This window comes from Oncorhynchus gorbuscha, linkage group LG13, assembly GCF_021184085.1.
Source record: "Oncorhynchus gorbuscha isolate QuinsamMale2020 ecotype Even-year linkage group LG13, OgorEven_v1.0, whole genome shotgun sequence".
Taxonomy (NCBI): domain Eukaryota; kingdom Metazoa; phylum Chordata; class Actinopteri; order Salmoniformes; family Salmonidae; genus Oncorhynchus; species Oncorhynchus gorbuscha.
In genome coordinates this window covers 49,194,566-49,215,376 of record NC_060185.1, presented here as the reverse complement: position 1 = coordinate 49,215,376, position 20,811 = coordinate 49,194,566, and the positions used below count along the sequence as shown (strand labels likewise).

Sequence of the window (20,811 nt, the reverse complement as noted above, 5' to 3'; positions counted from 1 at the left end):
GCGCCTCTGCGGAAATCAAATTAGCATAAAATAAAAATCCCCATAAAATCCATCCGTTTAAGCTAGAGATCTGTTTTTTGCATTGGATGCGTCTCAATTCATCCGCATCCGCCAATGTTGCACTTCCGCCGCATATGCGGTGAAAGGGGAACAAAGCTAGAGCAGTGTTTATCAGACCATGAGACATCAAAATCGGTCTTCTCACAAAATCATCTGTTGCATCCAAACGGTTTGGCCTATAAACTATTATGACCCCTAGATAGGAAATATGAGACTCATGAACGAGATGGTGTTTTGCTCTACAACCACCACAAGTGTTTTGGGACTCGTCTGAAGTCGGAACAGCCAATCTGCCAACGTTTGTGTAGCGCCCAAATATTTTGTGCTACACATTAAAATGAAAGGTGAGACTCCCACAAACACATACATGTTGGTTATTTTGCTGTAGGGCGCCCACAAAGCCCCACAAGACTGAATGTCTGAATGTCCCCCGGTAACAGTTGAAAAGTTTCAAATGTAACCTTTATTTAACTAGGCAAATCAGTTAAAAACAAATTCTTATTTACAATGACATCCGACCCCGGCCAAACCCGGATGCCGCTTTGCCAATTGTGCGGCGCCCTATGGGACTCCCAATCACAGCCGGATGTGATTCAGCCTGGATTCGAACCAGGGACTGTAGTGACGCTTCTTGCACAGATGCAGTGCCTTAGACCGGGTTTGGCCAGGGTAGGCCGTCATTGTAAATAAGAATTTGTTCTTAACTGAATTGCCAATTAAATAAAGGTTCAATTAAAAAAAATATTGGGGGCATGTGACAAATACAATTTGATTTGTAATGTTAATTAAAACAACCACATTTCTGTCTGGATGAAACATACAGTTGGGGAACAAGACTGATTCTAACCACTATTGCACTCAGAAACTAGTGCAGAGAAATTAACAGAATGAAAGTGAGACTCGTATTTTTTCACTGTATTGCAAAATTAAACAAACCACACAACACAGGGACCACTTTGAACATTTTCCACTGAAATCTTTACAAAAATACATTAACTCAAAGAACAGTACAGTTGTACAGTTTGGTTACAGAATTACGGTAAAATCTCCCTCTGTTTTTTATGTGACCACGTTTTCCAAAAACTATTAAATATTTACATATACTCTGAATTAAGATTCAAAGATGTCTGCAGAAAGAATGGGGTGCTAGCTATGACACATTGAGTATAAATAAATTTTGGTTATTGAACTACAGTAAGCGAAGTGGATTAACATCCAATAACACTCGTCAAACTCATTCCAAGGAGGTCTGAATGTCTGCGGGTTTTCGCTCCTCTCTTGAACTTGATTGATACATTAAGGTCACAATTGTATTTATTTAAATGACGTTGAAACAATGTTGATTCAGAGGGCTATGATTGGCTCAGATTTGAACTGACCAAATTTCAAGGTCCATTTTCAACATCGGGTGTCAGTAGGTGAACGGTCTGGTTACAGTAAATGGAAAAAGAGGGGGCTCATGGGTAGGTGTCGGTTAGAGATAGGAGAGGTGACATTAAATGGAGAGGGAGAAGAGACACTTGTTTTTAACCCCCTGCAACAGAAAGAAAACAGTTATGAGCACAGCATAACAGTCAAAGAAGAAAGGACAGTCAAAGGTGACCCAACTGTGGTTTGTGACTACTATGAATTCCAGTTGTAGCCATTTCAGTCGCAGTCATTCTGTTACTGCTTATTTGGTCATTCTGTTACCGATTTGGTAACAGAATGACATTTGAATCACCTAATAAATCATAAAGTAAATTGTTATCAGTAAAAACACTATAACTAATTGGTAGGTCTACCTTTACTTGTTACTTCTGTAAACTTTAATTATTTCTGGTGACAGAATGACAAGACAAAAGCAATATTTCTTTTCCATCTAGTTGACCAGAAAGACTTAACTTATTCCACATTTTTAAGATGGAAAATGGTTGAACAATTGATATATGCCTTAATAAAAAAATATGTCTTAGCTTTCAGTTGACACCAAATTTGATATGCTCCTATAAACTTCATGTTAGTGGTCATGGAGCCTTTTACATGGAAATGCCCGACACTGTATCAAGCAGCATCAGTCCAGGGAACTCATCTCTCTCTCTTTCTGGTTTTCAACCTCTCTCTCCTCCCTCTCTCCCTCACCCCATCCATCCGTTGCAGAGTAGACAGACTGAAAGCAAACATCCCCATGTTATCAGCCAAACGCACCGTATTTATCTCTTCTTTCCATCTCTCTCAAATTCACTTGTTCCAGCCAGCCTCACAAGATCTTGTGGCTTGCTGAAAGCAGACCGCTGTGAGAAAAGCATCTATTCTTCAGCGCCTGGCATTGTGCTCTACTGTATAGTGTTACATCAACATGTTTGCATTCCATTAATAAGAACTGGACAGAGAGATGGCGGCCTGCCTGTGAGTCTGCGTGTGTGTGCTCAGTATTGACAGAAGTGGTAAGAGCATTACATAAACTAGACTCTCTCATTGCCACTCCTATTTGCCATATTTTCCATTTAAGCCTACTAGAAAGTGTGTGCCCCCAGATCTGGAGGGAAGCAAAAGTCATTCCCCTACCTAAGAATAGTAAAGCCCCCTTTACTGGCTCAAATAGCCAACCAATCAGCCTGTTACCAACCCTTAGTAAACTTTTGGAAAGTATTGGTGTTTGACCAGATACAATGCTGTTTTACAGTGAACAAAAGGACAACAGTCTTTTAGCACACATATAAGGAAGGACATTCAACAAGCACAGCCTTACACAAATGACTGATGATTGGCTGAGTGAAATTGACAATAAAAAGATTGTGGGGGCTGTTTAGTGCGGCTTTTGACATTATCGATCATAGTCTGCTGCTGTAAAACGTATGTGTTACGGCTTTACACCCCCTGCTATATTGTGGATAAAGAGTTACCTGTCTAACAGAACACACAGGGTGTTCTTTAATGGAAGCCTCTACAACATAACCCAGGTAGAATCAGGAATTCCCCAGGTTCAGTTGTCTAGGCCCCTTACTTTTTTCAATCTTGACAAAAGACATACAACTGGCTTTGAGTAAATCCAATGTGTCTATGTATGTAGGAAGACTGAACACTGTTCACGTCAGCTAATACTGTTATGCAAATGAGTGAGGACCCAAAAGCGACTTAACAGAAACTGAGTTTATTTAAGTCCAAACAAAAATAACATAATCCTCAATCCTTTACAGGAAATGTCCAAACGGGGATAACAGAAATCCTCTAGTAGTAGAGGGGAATTGCAGGATAAGCGGCAACCGACTGCAGGTCCCTTCGGGTAGGCGCGGGCCGTAGCTGACAGAGGCACCTGCTCACACGCAGCATCTGATGATAGGCAAAACACGACAGGACGGAACAAGAACACAGTAAACAGCAAACAAGGATCCGACAAGGACAGAAGCAGAAACAGAGAGAGAAATAGAGACTTAATCAGAGGGCAAAATAGGGGACAGGTGTGAAAGAGTAAACGAGGTCATTAGGAGAATGAGGAACAGCTGGGAGCAGGAACGGAACGATAGAGAGAGAGGGATAGAGAGAGGGAAAGAAACCTAATAAGACCAGCAGGGGGAAACGAATAGAAGAGAAAGCACAGGGACAAGACATGACAATATATGACAATACATGACAGTACCCCCCCCACTCACAGAGCGCCTCCTGGCGCACTCGAGGAGGAACCCTGGCGGCAACGGAGGAAATCATCGATCAACGAACGGTCCAGCACGTCCCGAGATGGAACCCAACTCCTCTCCTCAGGACCGTACCCCTCCCAATCCACTAAGTACTGGTGACCACGTCCCCGAGAACGCATGTCCATAATCTTCCGGACCCTGTAGATAGGTGCGCCCTCGACAAGGACGGGGGGAAGACGACGGGGCGCAAAGAAAAGGCTTGACACAGGAGACATGGAAGACTGGGTGGACGCGACGAAGATGTCGCGGAAGAAGAAGTCGCACTGCGACAGGATTAACGACCTGAGAAATACGGAACGGACCAATGAACCGCGGGGTCAACTTGCGAGAAGCTGTCGTAAGGGGAAGGTTACGAGTGGAGAGCCATACTCTCTGACCGCGACAATAACTAGGACTCTTAGTCTTACGCTTATTGGCGGCTCTCACAGTCTGCGCCCTATAACGGCAAAGTGCAGACCTGACCCTCTTCCAGGTGCGCTCACAACGTTGGACAAAAGCCTGAGCGGAGGGAACGCTGGACTCGGCGAGCTGGGACGAGAACAGAGGGGGCTGGTACCCAAGGCTACTCTGAAAAGGAGATAGCCCGGTCGCAGACGAAGGAAGCGAGTTGTGAGCGTATTCTGCCCAGGGGAGCTGTTCTATCCAAGACGCAGGGTTTCGAAAAGAAAGACTGCGTAAGATGCGACCAATAGTCTGATTGGCCCGTTCTGCTTGACCGTTAGACTGGGGATGAAAACCGGAAGAGAGACTGACGGAAGCCCCAATCAAACGACAAAACTCCCTCCAAAACTGAGACGTGAATTGCGGACCTCTGTCCGAAACGGCGTCTAACGGAAGGCCATGAATTCTGAACACATTCTCGATGATGATTTGTGCCGTCTCTTTAGCGGAAGGAAGCTTAGCGAGGGGAATAAAATGAGCCGCCTTAGAGAACCTATCGACAACCGTTAGAATAACAGTCTTCCCCGCTGACGAAGGCAGACCGGTAATAAAGTCTAAGGCGATGTGAGACCATGGTCGAGAGGGAATGGAAAGCGGTCTGAGACGACCGGCAGGAAGAGAGTTACCTGACTTAGTCTGCGCGCAGTCCGAACAAGCAGCCACGAAACGACGCGTGTCACGCTCCTGAGTAGGCCACCAAAACCGCTGGCGAATAGAAGCAAGCGTACCCCGAACGCCGGGGTGGCCAGCTAACTTGGCAGAGTGAGCCCACTGAAGAACGGCCAGATGAGTAGAAACGGGAACGAAAAGAAGGTTACTAGGACAAGCGCGCGGCGACGGAGTGTGAGTGAGTGCTTGCTTTACCGGTCTCTCAATTCCCCAGACAGTCAACCCGACAACATGCCCCACAGGGAGAATCCCCTCGGGGTCGGTAGAGGCTACAGAAGAACTGAAGAGACGGGATAAAGCATCAGGCTTGGTGTTCTTAGTGCTCGGACGATAAGAAATCACGAACTCGAAACGAGCGAAAAACAACGCCCAACGAGCCTGACGCGCATTGAGTCGTTTGGCAGAACGGATGTACTCAAGGTTCTTATGGTCAGTCCAAACGACAAAAGGAACGGTCGCCCCCTCCAACCACTGTCGCCATTCGCCTAGGGCTAAGCGGATGGCGAGCAGTTCGCGGTTTCCCACATCATAGTTACGTTCCGACGGCGACAGGCGATGAGAAAAATACGCGCAAGGATGGACCTTATCGTCAGAATGGGAGCGCTGGGACAGAATGGCTTCCACGCCCACCTCTGACGCGTCAACCTCAACAATAAATTGTTTAGCGACGTCAGGAGTAACAAGGATAGGAGCGGATGTAAAACGCTTCTTGAGGAGATCAAAAGCTCCCTGGGCGGAAACGGACCACTTAAAGCACGTCTTGACAGAAGTAAGGGCTGTGAGAGGAGTTGCCAATTGACCAAAATTACGAATGAAACGGCGATAGAAATTTGCGAAACCGAGAAAGCGCTGCTACTCGACACGTGACTTAGGGACGGGCCAATCGCTAACAGCATGGACCTTAGCGGGATCCATCTGAATGCCTTCAGCGGAAATAACAGAACCGAGAAATGTGACGGAGGAGACATGAAAAGCGCACTTCTCAGCCTTCACATAAAGACAATTCTCTAAAAGGCGCTGGAGAACATGTCGAACGTGCTGAACATGAATCTGGAGTGACGGTGAAAAAAATCAGGATATCGTCAAGGTAAACGAAAACAAAGATGTTCAGCATGTCTCTCAGTACATCATTCACTAATGCCTGAAAGACAGCTGGAGCATTAGCGAGACCGAACGGCAGAACCCGGGATTCAAAATGCCCTAACGGAGTGTTAAACGCCGTTTTCCACTCGTCTCCCTCCCTGATGCGCACGAGATGGTAAGCGTTACGAAGGTCCAACTTAGTAAAGAACCTGGCTCCCTGCAGAATCTCGAAGGCTGACGACATAAGGGGAAGCGGATAACGATTCTTAACCGTTATGTCATTCAGCCCTCGATAATCCACGCAGGGGCGCAGGGTACCGTCCTTTTTCTTAACAAAAAAACCCCCCGCTCCGGCGAGAGCCTTACGTTCGGGAGCGGACAGAGAGTATAGTCTACCCCGGGGGGGAGTGGTCCCCAGAAGGAGATCAATACTACAATCATACGACCGGTGAGGAGGAAGGGAGGTGGCTATGGACCGACTGAAGACCGTGCGCAGATCATGATATTCCTCCGGCACCCCTGTCAAATCACCAGGTTCCTCCTGTGAAGAGGGGACAGAAGAAACAGGAGGAATAGCAGACATTAAACATTTCACATGACAAGAAACGTTCCAGGATAGGATAGAATTACTAGACCAATTAATAGAAGGATTATGACACACTAGCCAGGGATGACCCAAAACAACAGGTGTAAAAGGTGAACGAAAAATCAAAAAAGAAATGGTCTCACTATGGTTACCAGATACTGTGAGGGTTAAAGGTAGTGTTTCACATAATATACTGGGGAGAGGACTACCATCCAAGGCGAACATGGCCGTGGGCTCCCCTAACTGTCTGAGAGGAATGTCATGTTCCCGAGCCCAGGCTTCGTCCATTAAACAGCCCTCAGCCCCAGAGTCTATCAAGGAACTGCAGGAAGCTGCCGAACCGGTCCAGCGTAGATGGACCGACAAGGTAGTACAGGATCTTGATGGAGAGACCTGAGTAGTAGCGCTCACCAGTAGCCCTCCGCTTACTGATGAGCTCTGGCTTTTACTGGACATGAAATGACAAAATGTCCAGCAGAACCGCAATAGAGACAGAGGCGGTTGGTGATTCTCCGTTCCCTCTCCTTAGTCGAGATGCGAATACCTCCCAGCTGCATGGACTCAACACCTGAGCCAGTGGGGGGAGATGGTAGTGATGCGGAGAGGGGGGACACTGTTAACGCGAGCTCTCTTCCACGAGCTCGGTGACGAAGATCTACCCGTCGTTCTATGCGGATGGCGAGTTCAATCAAAGAATCCACGCTGGAAGGAACCTCCCGGGAGAGAATCTCATCCTTAACCTCAGCGTGGAGTCCCTCCAAAAAACGAGCGAGCAACGCCGGCTCGTTCGAGTCACCGGAGGCAGCAAGAGTGCGAAACTCTATAGAGTAATCCGTTATGGATCGATCACCTTGACATAGGGAAGCCAGGGCCCTGCAAGCCTCCTTCCCAAAAACTGAACGATCAAAAACCCGTATCATCTCCTCTTTAAAGTTCTGATACTCGTTAGTACACTCAGCCCTTGCCTCCCAGATTGCCATGCCCCACTCACGAGCCCGTCCAGTAAGGAGAGATATGACGTAGGCGATACGAGCTCTACCCTTTGAGTATGTGTTGGGCTGGAGAGAGAACACAATATCACACTGGGTGAGAAACGAGCGGCATTCAGTGGGCTGCCCAGAGTAACATGGTGGGTTATTAATTCTGGGTTCCGGAGACTTGGAAGCCCAGGAAGTAGCTGGTGGATCGAGACGGAGATTGTGAAACTGTCTTGAGAGGTCGGAGACCTGAGCGGCCAGGGTCTCAACGGCATGCCGAGCAGCAGACAATTCCTGCTCGTGTCTGCCGAGCATCGCTCCCTGGATCTCGACGGCTGAGTTGCGAGGATCCGTAGTCGCTGGGTCCATTCTTGGTCGGTTCCTTCTGTTATGCAAATGAGTGAGGACCCAAAAGCGACTTAACAGAAACTGAGTTTATTTAAGTCCAAACAAAAATAACATAATCCTCAATCCTTTACAGGAAATGTCCAAACGGGGATAACAGAAATCCTCTAGTAGTAGAGGGGAATTGCAGGATAAGCGGCAACCGACTGCAGGTCCCTTCGGGTAGGCGCGGGCCGTAGCTGACAGAGGCACCTGCTCACACGCAGCATCTGATGATAGGCAAAACACGACAGGACGGAACAAGAACACAGTAAACAGCAAACAATGATCCGACAAGGACAGAAGCAGAAACAGAGAGAGAAATAGAGACTTAAGAGGGCAAAATAGGGGACAGGTGTGAAAGAGTAAACAAGGTCGTTAGGAGAATGAGGAACAGCTGGGAGCAGGAACGGAACGATAGAGAGAGAGAGGGATAGAGAGAGGGAAAGAAACCTAATAAGACCAGCAGGGGGAAACGAATAGAAGAGAAAGCACAGGGATAAGGCATGACAATATATGACAATACATGACAAATACAGCGACTGAAATGACTGCAACACTTAACAAAGAGCTGCAGTTAGTTTCAGAGTGGGTGGCAAGGAATAAGTTAGTCTTAAATATTTATAAAACTAAAAGCATTGTATTTGGGACAAATCATTCACTAAACCCTAAACCGAGGGATGCACGACATAAAAATCAGTGAACATATCGGAATCGGGCGATATTAGCTTCAAATGCCAACGTCGGTATCGGCCGATGTCTAGTTTCCTAGGAACGCGAAGCGAAGCGGCCATCTCTGTCGGCGCCGGAAGTAGTTTAACGCCCCGATGTGCAAAACCGATGTCAAAGCTGACGTAGGTGCATGACGTAATGACGCCAAGTAAAACTTTGCGCTATACATGCAACACAGCATTCCTAAACGAGCCCACAATGTCTGCTGTGTGGATCGAGTCAACAAGTCGACCAGTCATTTAAAAGGGTAGCAAAATTTCAGCGAGATAACTCAAAGGCGAAATCCATTAAAGCCAAGATAATGCTATTCATTGCCCTTGACAATCAACCGTTCTCTGGCACAGGTGATGTTGGCTTTCGCCAACTGGTCAAGCACCAGATGTTGCCCTACTGGAGTTACACAGTAATAGCGTCACTGCCATTAGCTTCACAATATACATACTACGGAACGCTGTTTGGATCTTTGCGTGTCAAAAGGCATACGGTAGCACTGTCAAATCTGTACAAAAAAAGTTGGCAAACAAGCAAACACCAGCCACAAACTACAGTGCCTTGCGAAAGTATTCGGCCCCCTTGAACTTTGCAACCTTTTGCCACATTTCAGCCTTCAAACAAAGATATAAAACTGTATTTTTTTGTGAAGAATCATCAAGTGGGACACAATCATGAAGTGGAACGACATCATATTAATACCATATTAAAGAGGGAACTATAGTTCCAAAACTAGTTTCTTTCCTCCATCCTGCATCTCCTGTTGCTCAGGTTTCCGTCATGTTCCAACAGTCTTTCAGCTCCAGAAAGGCGGGCAGTCTTACACTCTAACCCCACATCCTAACTATAGGCCTGGGGCTGTAGGCAAAGCAGCTGGGTTTAGCTGGGAGGAGATACTACTGTTTTGACATGCACTGTGCTGAACTCATCTCATCCGATACACACTCCTCCATTACCTCGCTCTCATCCATTCATAGTCATATTCACATACAGATGCACGCACTCGCAGGTGCAGGCGCACACACACACCCCGGCATGTCTGAGGTGTTGTGTGAGTCAGTTGGGTGATTCCTTAATAACAAGCTAATAAATTATTCACCAGATTAACAGCCTTGACATGACACTCTGGATGTATCCTGGCTTAAATTTCCATCAGGCAGAGCCGGCACTAGCCTTTTTGGAGCCCTAAACGAGATTTGGCGTATCTGGTTGGTATTCAGCCACGATTACTGCAAGTTTAGATAGCTGGCCAGACTAACTTACCAATTTAAAAAATGATGAGCGGTCATTGCTAATTGAGTGCATGTCAGTGACTGACATAACAGAAAAATTGCTGATGCACAACCAAATGTGACCCGTTTCAGGACACTAGGCGTACAGTTGATGTCGGAAGTTTACATACACTTAGGTTGGAGTCCTTAAAACCCATTTTCAACCACACCACAAATTTCTTGTTAACAAAACTATAGTTTTGACAAGTTGGTTAGGCCCAAATTTGTGCATGACACAAGTCATTTCTCCAACAAAAGTTGACTGTGCCTTTAAACAGCTTGGAAAATTCCAGAAACTTATGTCATGGCTTTAGAAGCTTCTGATAGGCTAATTGACATCATTTGAGTGGATGTATTTCAAAGCCTACCTTCAAACTCAGTGCCTCTTTGCTTGACATCATGGGAAAATCAAAAGAAATCAGCCTAGACATCAGAAAATAAATTGTAGAGCTCCACAATTCTGGTTCCTCCTTGGGAGCAATTTCCAAATGCCTGAAGGTACCACGTTCATCTGTACAAACAATAGTACGCAAGTATAAACACCATGGGACCACGCATACCGCTCAGGAAGGAGACACGTTCTGTCTCCTAGAGATGAACGTACTTTGGTGAAAAAAGTGAAAATCAATTCCAAAACAACAGCAAACAACCTTGTGAAGATGCTGGAGGAAACAGGTACAAAAGTATCTACAGTGGGGCAAAAAAAGTATTTAGTCAGCCACCAATTGTGCAAGTTCTCCCACTTAAAAAGATGAGAGGCCTGTAATTTTCATCATAGGTACACTTCAACTATGACAGACAAAATGAAAAAAAGAAATCCAGAAAATCACATTGTAGGATTTTTTATGAATTTATTTGCAAATTATGGTGGAAAATAAGTATTTGGTCACCTACAACAAGCAAGATTTCTGGCTCTCACAGACCTGTAACTTCTTCTTTAAGAGGCTCCTCTGTCCTCCATTTGTTACCTGTATTAATGGCACCTGTTTGAACTTGTTATCAGTATAAAAGACACATGTCCACAACTGTAATCTGGAGACAGGTGTTTTCTCCATCTCCTTAGCTATCATACTCTTATTCCACTGATTTTAAAAAACTCGGTCCTCCAGAAAGTGGAGAGCAACACTTAAGCAGTTCTACTAAGCAAAATATATATATATTTTTAAAGCTACGTTAGACAGGATTACCTACAAATATTAACCAGCTCAAATGGACAGAAGTGTGCTATATGGAACTCATCTCTCGTCATGTCCAGCCCACTCATTATCTTAGCCAGTCATGGCTAACGGGAAGGTTGCTGACTTTTTCTGTGGCTAAATCAACTAGGCTCGTATTTTAACCATTTTATTTGTGTTTCGTCACAAACATTGGACAGTTTAATATAATGTAGAATAAAGTAATCATTGTTAATATTTGGTCACATATCCTTTGCATGCAATGACTGCTTGAAGACTGCGAAGCATTGACGTCACCAGACGCTGGGTATCTTCCCTTGTGATGCTCTGCCAGGCCTGTACTGCAGCCATCTTCAGTTCCTGCTTGTTTCGGGGACTTATTGCCTTCAGTCTCCTCTTCAGCATGTAAAATGCACGTTCAATTGGATTCAGATCCGATGATTGACTCAGCCAGTCAAGGATTTTCCACTTTTTGGCCATCAAAAACCCCTTCGTTGCTCTAGCAGTATGTTTAGGGTCATTGTCTTGTTGCATGATGAAGTGCAGGCAAATGAGTTTGGAGGCATTTGCTTTTATCTGAGCAGATAAAATATTTCTGAAGACTTCAGAATTCATTGTTCTACTTCTGTCTGCAGTCACATCATCGATGAAGACAAGTGAGCCTGTTCCACTGGCATCCATACAGGCCCAAGCCATAACACCCCCTCCACCATGTTTCACGGACGAGGTGGTATGCTTTGGATCATGGGCATGTCTTTTTTTTCTCCACACTTTCCTCTTTCCATCACTCAGGTACATGTTAATCTGTCTCATCTGTCCACAAGACTTCTTTCCAGAACTCTTGGGGCTCTTTTAGGTGCTTTTTAGCCAACTGTAATATCACCATTCTGTTCTTCAGGCGTATCAGTGGTTTGCATCTTGTAGTGTACCCTCTGTAGTCCTGCTGGTGTAGTCTACGTATGGTAGACTTTGACACATCTACACCTGCATCCAGGAGAGTGTTTCTGATCTGTTGGGCTGTTGTCAGGGAGTTTTCTTCACCATAGAGAGTATTCTCCGGTCATCCACTACAGTGGTCTTCCTCAGTCTACCGTGTCTTTTGACATAATTAAGTTCACCGGTTGTTTTTATTCTTGTTAATTATGAACCAAACTGTTGACTTGGGCCCAGGGTTTTTGCAATGTTCCTGATTGATTGATTTTCATTTATGAGCCTTATGACAGCCAGCTTCATTTGCATCGACACTGCTGTCTTCCTCATGTTGTCACACCCCAACAACAACCTCCAAAGGCAATAGCAAAGTCTAGAATCAATCCTCTTCATCAACAGCTCTCCTGCATTCACTAACGACACAAATCTGTGAAGCCAATTCAACAAATACTTGTAGTACCTTAAAATGGGAGGACCATGTACAAAAGGTGCTGTCATTTCTAAACGGTTCATCCGATATGTATGAAAATACCCTCAAATTAAAGCTGACAGTCTGCACTTCACCCTCTCAAACTCAAAGTGCTAGAGTACAGAACAAAAATATCAAAGGAATGGTCACTGTCCAATGAATTATGGTGCTCACTGTAATATATATATATATATATACACACACATGTACGTATGTATGTATGAATGCAAGCATGTATGTATGTATTAGAGGTCGACCGATTAATTGGAATGGCCGATTAATTAGGGCCGATTTGAAGTTTTCAAAACAATCGGAAATCTGTAATTTTGGACGCCGATTTTGCAGATTAAAAAAATATATATATATTTTTTTACACCTTTATTTAACTAGGCAAGTCAGTTAAGAACACATTCTTATTTTCAATGACGGCCTAGGAACGGTGGGCTAACTGCCTTGATCAGGGGCAGAACGACAGATTTTTACCTTGTCAGCTCAGGGATTCAACCTACCTCACAAGGAGCCCGCCTGTTACTCGAATGCAGTAAGAAGCCAAGGTAAGTTGCTAGCTAGCATTAAAATTAATCAATCATAATCACTAGTTATAACTACACATGGTTGATGATATTACTAGTTTATCTAGCGTGTCCTGCGTTGCATATAATCGATGCAGTGCGCAGTCGCGAAAAAGGGCTGTCGTTGCTCCAACGTGTACCTAACCATAAACACCAATGCCTTTCTTAAAATCAATACACAGAAGTATATATTTTTAACCTGCATATTTATCTAAAAGAAATCCAGGTTAGCAGGCAATATTAACCAGGTGAAATTGTGTCACTTCTCTTGCGTTCATTACACGCAGAGTCAGGATGGGTATATGCAACATTTTGGACCGCCTGGCTCATTGTGAACTAATTTGACAGAATTGTACGTAATTATGACATAACATTGAAGTTTGTGCAATGTAACAGGAATATTTAGACTGATAGGTGCCACCCATTAGATAAAATACGGAATGGTTCCATATTTCACTGAAAGAATAAACATCTTGTTTTCGAGATGATAGTTTCCGGATTTGGCCATATTAATGACCCAAGGCTCGTATTTCTGTGTGTTACTATATTATAATTAAGTCTATGATTTGATAGAGCAGTCTGACTGAGTAGGTAGTAGTAGGCTGGTAGGCACCAGCAGGCTCATAAGCATCCATTCCAACAGCACTTACGTGCATTTTGCCAGCAGCGCTGCTGTTTATGACTTCAAGCCTATCAACTCCCGAGATTAGGCTGGTGTAACGATGTGATGTGAAATGGCTAGCTAGTTAGCGGGGTGCGTGCTAATAGAGTTTCAAGCATCACTTGCTCTGAGACTTGGAGTAGTTGTTCCCCTTGCTCTGCATGGGTAACACTGCTTCGAGGGTGGCTGTTGTCATTGTGTTCCTGATTAGAGGCCAGGTAGGAGCGAGGAGAGGTACGTACGGAAGCTATACTGTTACACTGGCAATACCAAAGTGCCTATAAGAACATCCAAAGGTATATGAAATACAAATGGCATAGAGAGAAATAGTCCTATAATAACTACAACCCAAAACTTCTTACCTGGGAATATTGAAGACGCATGTTTAAAGGAACCACCAGCTTTCATATGTTCTCATGTTCTGAGCAAGGAACTTAAACATTAGCTTTCTTATATGGCACATATTGCACTTTTACTTTCTTCTCCAACACTTTGTTTTTGCATTATTTAAACCAAATTGAACATGTTTCATTATTTATTTGAGGCTAAACTGATTTTATTGATGTATTATATTAAGTTAAAATAAGTGTTCATTCAGTATTGTTGTAATTGTCATTATAACAAATCAATTTTTTTAAATATCGGCTGATTAATCGGTAGTGGCTTTTTTTTGTCCTCCAATAATCGGTATCGACGTTAAAATCATAAGCGGTCAACCTCTAGTGTGTGTGTGTGTATAAATATATAGTATATAGTCACTTAGCAGCCTGGGGCCCTAAGTGACTGTTTATGTCTCTTATGCGTGGAGCCGGCCCTGCTCAGGTATCACAGGCCCAGGTCCAATCTGCAGGGGAATGTTTCTTACCGTCTGTGTAACAGTATACTTTTAAACCGTCCCCTCGCCCATACCCGGGCGCGAACCAGGGACCTTCTGCACACATCAACAACAGTCGCCCACGAAGCATGCCGCGGCCCTTGCAGAGCAAGGGGAAACACTACTTCAAGGTCTCAGAGCAAGTGACGTAACCAATTGAAACGCTATTTAGCGCACACCGCTAACTAAGCTAGCAGTTTCACATCCGTTACATCTGCATGTGAATCAAGCTGACTACCTACACATTTAGAAGTATTTGGTTAGCTTTGGATTTCAACAGGTATGCCAAATCATTGCTGGAAGGTGGAGGAAATTCTACCCCCACAGATACCGTATGGTCGAAGGAATGACTCAGGAGCCAGGACGTGCCTGTATATTTCCCTCAGATATCAACCACAGATCTACCCCCACTGAGACTACACTAACAGAGTTCCTTAAAAACCTCCCTGTCAACTTCCTGTCTCATCATGGAGTATCACCCACAGGTAGCAGAGAGACCTCAGGGAGATGGTTGGTATTGAATGACTTAAAGAAAAAGGGAACAGTTGACATTACAGTTAATTACCCTCATTCCTTGTAGGTACTCTAACTACTTTGGTAACTGGAATGTCCTTAGTTGAACAAACCAATGATTGATTCAAGTTCAAAGGAAACTGACAAGCTTATTTAGTGTGTACACTCAAAACAATGACTTTCAGCAAAACATAGATTGTTTTGGTATCAACCCTCACTTTATCTGTAGTTCTATAAATGTGTGTGTGTGTGTGTGTGTGTGTGTGTGTGTGTGTGTGTGTGTGTGTGTGTGTGTGTGTGTGTGTGTGTGTGTGTGTGTGTGTGTGTGTGTGTGTGTGTGTGTGTGTGTGTGTGTGTGTGTGTGTGTGTGTGTGTGTGTGTGTGTGTGTGTGTGTGTGTGAGACAGCCAGAGTCAGGGACAGGAAACTTCCTCCAAAAGGTCTGTGTCAAACCCAGTGAACAACACCCACAGGTAGGGATAGCCAAACAAGGGACCCGACCAATGGCCCCCTGGAAAGGGAGGGAGGGGCCAGATCCAAGTCCTCCAGGGCTGACAGATTTAGCACACACCTCTCAATTAGAGGGGCAAAACATCAAGGTTCAGTTTTATTTACTATCCAAATAATGACTGTCTGGTTATGCAACCAAGGGATAAACCTCTCTGGGGAGTGGATATGTTATAATGAATGGCCTCATGGGAGTAGAGGAGAGGAGACTGGCCTGCTTGTTTTTTTAAACCGTTTCCTCCTGGGAACAAAGGTTTCCCCCAGATCTGATACTCTTTTAAAAACAGGGCGGTTCTCATTTCACTTCAATATCAATGCCATTGTTTACACAGAACGCTAACATGACGTGTGCATGGAGTGATATCAGGAGTTGAGAGAAGTGGTTTTGAATGGCTAATAGACACAGTATGACAGTGTACTAAGAGTTAAGAGTTAGTCAGAGAAAGACGTCAGTCACAGGGAAAGTAAGTGAAGTACGCACACATAAACATGCACACACAGGGATATGGGTCAGAGAGAGAGAGAGAGAGAGAGAGAGAGAGAGAGAGAGAGAGAGAGAGAGAAAAAAAAAAAAGATCAACTCACAGTGAGCGGCAAGGAGCAGACAACGAAGATGACCGTCATGGAGGCCAGCAGCATCAGGTGGTCCATCTCCTCCTCCCCCTGTCCGAACCAGCCCAGACTCATCTTCCTCTTCCTCCCTCCGTTCACCACCGAACCACGCCGTGTCATCTGGCTGCGGTGCATCCGGCACAGGCTGACAATCACAGAGCCATTGCACACAAACACCGCCACGATCAGCAGCGCCATGAGCGAGGCGTAGGACAGAGAGAACGCCAGAACCTTCCTCTCTTCGTCCACTCCCTCGCCTGCCGCCTCCATCTTGATGAAGCACCACGTGCCCGGGCAGTACTGCTTGTGGCGGCCAAAGCCGAAGAATGGCAAAACACAGAAGGCGCAGGTGAAGATGTAGATAAGCAGGAGGGCCACCTTGGCGAAGCTGCGTCGGACGCACTTGGAGTAAAAATAGGGGTGGCTGATGGCCAGGCAGCGCTCCACGGCCATGGCACAGAGGATGAGCATGGAGGCCAGGCCAAAGAAGGTCATGGCAAAGGCAAAGAGGCCACAGAGTCCCTGGTCCCCAGTGAGCCCCAGCAGGGATCGCTGGCGGGCATAGCACACAAACACCAGGGGGCTGAGGAAGCAGGTTCCCAGCAGGTCAGTCAGGGCCAGTCCCGTCACCAGGATGCAGAAGACAGAGGACTTGGTGCGTCGCTCCTTCTGGTGGACCCCCAGGATGGCCAGGGCGATGAAGTTCCCCATCACCCCCAGGATGAACATCACTGTGCTCACCACCGGGTTCCCGTCTGTGTGGATATAGGTGCTGTTCTCACAGCTCTCGTTCGACAGCATGCTGAGGTTCAGTGTGTGTTTGTGTTGGTTGTGTGTGTGTGTGTGTGTGTCAGGCTGTAAGGGTTGTGTTGTGGTGTTGCCCCCTCAAGCTCTTGAAGTCACCCTTTTTTTGCCTAAATCCAATGACATGGTGGCATGTTGTGTTGAATTCACGTTAGTGATAACTCAACCAAATGTAAATCACAACTAAACATTGAATTGACGTCTGTGGCCAATGGGATGGCATTGCTGAATCAGTGTTGATTCAGTGGATTTCGCCCAAATTGTGTCCGTTAATCTCGTTGCTCTTCTGCTAAATTTCAAAAGTCTCCAGGGTCTAAAAACGATTCTATAAATCCTATTTTTTTTAAAGAAAATATGTAACTATTTAGGGCTCCATTGCGCAAAATGTATATATATTCCTATATAATCCAGAAAATCGACGTAAGGGCAGTTCAAATGATATTCGCATTCATGAGTAATAAATAACACCTGTGTATAAGAACGAAACAAGCTCTCAACGCTTACCAGACGGCTCTCAATTGGCGACAAATGTCAACTGCCATTCCTTATATTTTGCTCAGTATGTCCTACTGACCCCGCTAGCGACAGTGCAAACGCTAACGTTTCATATCCTTCTTCTGAAACTCAAACTCTCCGACTGTCGCACGCATCTGTCTGATATCTACTGATAAACGAGGTAGTGCGCGTGCCACTTTCAGCTCTCTCCTTCGCGCCCACGCGTAGCCCGCTCCCCCTTTCTCTCTTCTACGCACTCACATTCATTCTCTCTCTCGTTGTCTCCGAGACGGTTAAAAATACTACTTTAGGTCAGATTACTTATTAGAAATGATACATGACCGTCCGTTTTTCGAGGTAATTTTTGGTGGGTTTTTAAAATGTTTCATTATTTGCATATGGCAAAATCTTATTATTCTTTATTTTTCTCTAACCATTACGCAACAAATAAAACATTAAGAGGGCACGGCCACCTATTGATGAACAACAAGAACCACCGTGGACTATTTTCTATCATTTTTTAAAATAAAAAACATGTAATTACTTACAAAGTAATATATATTTTGAATCTATTTGAAATAAACCGAATTTATTTTCCGGGAAATGAATGGTTTATAAATTGTATGCCTAATTAATGGGCAAGAATTGTGTCCAGCTATGTATAACGTGTCTAGGATTTTTTTTAAATATCGTTCTAAAATCTTTTGAGATTTTAAACCAGAATACAGAATTCAACCCACAATTCAAATCTCATTATGATGCAACAATTAGGCAAGATTCCTTGGCTAAATATTACAACTCTAGAATGTTACAACAAACAGAAGAACCAAAGAAAAAAAAACGTAATCATTCACTTAACCATAACTTAATTGTATACTTTTTAAACTTTGTAATTGGACGAAATTTGCGGAGGTGAGACTGAATCTGGAGAATGAATTCCAATAGCTGGTCAGAAAAATCTGGCTTTTAAGTAAATCAGTAAAAGTAGGCCAACTCACTAGCATGTACTAGATTATACCAATTACCCTGAGGGTAACTGAAGTTTGAAATCTGGCATGGTCTAACAGTTTTAAGAAAATGACAGGAACAAATAAAAAATAACTACTACATGTTTCTCCATATATCAATGCAGAGATGGGAGAAATGGGAGAAATAATTGACTGAAAGTGAGGAGATGGAGAAAGGCAGCACGATGAGGGAGGAATAAGAGAAAGAAAGTCAAAGAGAAATGGAAGCGCTGCTGACAATGAGAAAGGAGATTAAGACTTGTAACAAGGTAGACCACAACCGATGGAAGCTGGAGAGAGAGGTGTTGGAGAAAGTCAACAAGGTGAGGATGGATCCAGAGCTAGCAAAGAGAAAGGCTAATTGAAGAGCTGCTGAGGCAGATAAGGGAGACTGAGGCTCCTATTGAGGTACACCACTACCAATGGAAGCTAGAGAGAGAGTTGTTTGAGAAACAGAGAGAAAGCGTAGTGTCAGACAGAAAGAAGATGGAGCTCAAGATGGCAAAGCTGAAAGTGCAGAACATACTGAACTTGGCCAAGATAGGGAAGTTGACCGTGGAGAACACGAGGCTGTTAGCAGAGAATGAAAGGCAGCGAGAGGTGTTGGACAAACACAGAGAAAGTGCAGCTGCCGACACACAAACCTTCATGGGCAAGGTATCAAAGGTGAACATGTCCTTGGCCAAGTTATGGAGGTTGAGAGTGGAGAACAAGAAGAGACTGTTAGCTGAGAATGAAAGGGTGGTGAAGGAGAGGGTGAGAGAGAGGAATGGATGGAACCTCATAAGAAATGGTTTGAAGGCAGATTTGGCCAAAGCAGACCTGGAGAGGAATCAGACCTTAGTAAGCTGGAAGGAGGACAGGGGGAGATGGGCCAAGGCCAAGGCTGGCCTACAAAGAATCTGGGATAAACAGGGGGAAAGATGGATGAAGGAGGAGATTAAGAGAAGGAGCACACAGGCAGCAGAGGAGTGGATGATTGAACTGAGAGAAAAGGAGAGAGCGATAGAGGCCCTGGAAAGAGAAAATATGAGGATTTTTTGCCTGCATGGACAAGAGAAGAAGGGATGGGAGATGGAAAAGGAGAGGTTGGCGCTTACATGGGAGTGGGAGAGAACGAATAGTGCAATTGAGAAAATGCAAAGGGAGAAAGACAGATGGCCAATAGAGAAGAGAGATATGGTGGAGAGGATGAAAGAGGCATACATAAAGCTGTACCAGATGCAGACTGCCCTGAGGTTCGGAGAGCAAGAGCAGCCACAGGTACAGTACTCCGTTTAACCAGTCACACTTCAGGGCGGTCACAAGTCACCTCCTAATGGTTATACTATCCGATTCAATAGATTAAGTTGACTGCATGCTAGAGAAGGACTGATAATAATATCTCAGATCACTGATTAACATGTATGGACTTTCTCTTTCAGAAGGAAACTAAAACTGCCCAGAGAGTCAGGGCAAAGCTAGAGAAGAAGAGGAAAGAAAGAGAGATGTTGGAGAAGAACAAAGTGAAAGAGCTGTTTAGAGCTAGAAAAGCAGAGAGTAGGGAAGAAGTGAGGAAGAATAAGGAGAGGGTGAAGGCCCACATGGGCGAGGTGACAAGGAACTGCCGCTCCATTTTTCATGTATCCATTTGTTTTGTCTTGTTCCCTGCACACCTGGTTTTCATTCCCGATTCAATCTACATGTATGTATTCCTCTGTTCCACATCGTGTCTTTGTGTAAGATTGTATGTGTTACGTGTATTTTGTCTATTGGTGTTTTTGTTACGCGCCAGACATCTGTCTATGTTCCGTGTTTTGGCCACATTGTTTGTGCTTTTGATATTTTACCGGAATAATGTGTGCGCCTGTTCACTTCACTCTGCTCTCCTGCACCTGACTTCGCCTCCAGTACACATCAAGTGACCATAACGAAAGGAAACAGGGAGAAAGAGAGAGAAAAGCTGTTGAAAAAAAGCACATGACAAAGAAAATCACATGGCGTACATCCCAGACAACTGAAGAAGTCAGAATGCAACACAGATGGAAAAGTAAATACCGTCAGCTGGCACTGGTTAAAATTTAAAATCTGTCTTCTTTAATTTAGTGGAATACTTCATCAATTAAATATTATGAGCATTTAAGTTATTTGTTCGTATCTATTTCAAAATGTGGTTACTGAATAATGCAATGAAAGGTAACTTGACTGACGTACTGATTCCATTTGAAAGACTGTACTTCCGAGTGCGTGTGAAGTTCTTATCACAGAAGGGAGAACTGAACTTTACCTCCACCTGTTTGATCAAAACATTACTTTGCTTCTTCCTATACCTGTCTCATCTGC

The 20,811-nt window shown here is 44.5% G+C and overlaps 1 protein-coding gene across 1 annotated transcript in view; it reads right to left on the bottom strand.

Annotated features, from left to right (window-relative positions):
- Nucleotides 1–17,678, bottom strand: part of LOC123993068 (prostacyclin receptor-like) — a 63,160-nt gene extending 45,482 nt beyond the window's left edge. Inside the window, exon 1 of the mRNA XM_046294832.1 lies at nt 16,157–17,678. Within this exon, the coding sequence (XP_046150788.1) occupies nt 16,157–16,984 (828 nt within the window). The 5' untranslated portion in view covers nt 16,985–17,678. The remainder of the gene's footprint in view (nt 1–16,156) is intronic.
- Between the last annotated feature and the right edge of the window lie 3,133 nt (nt 17,679–20,811).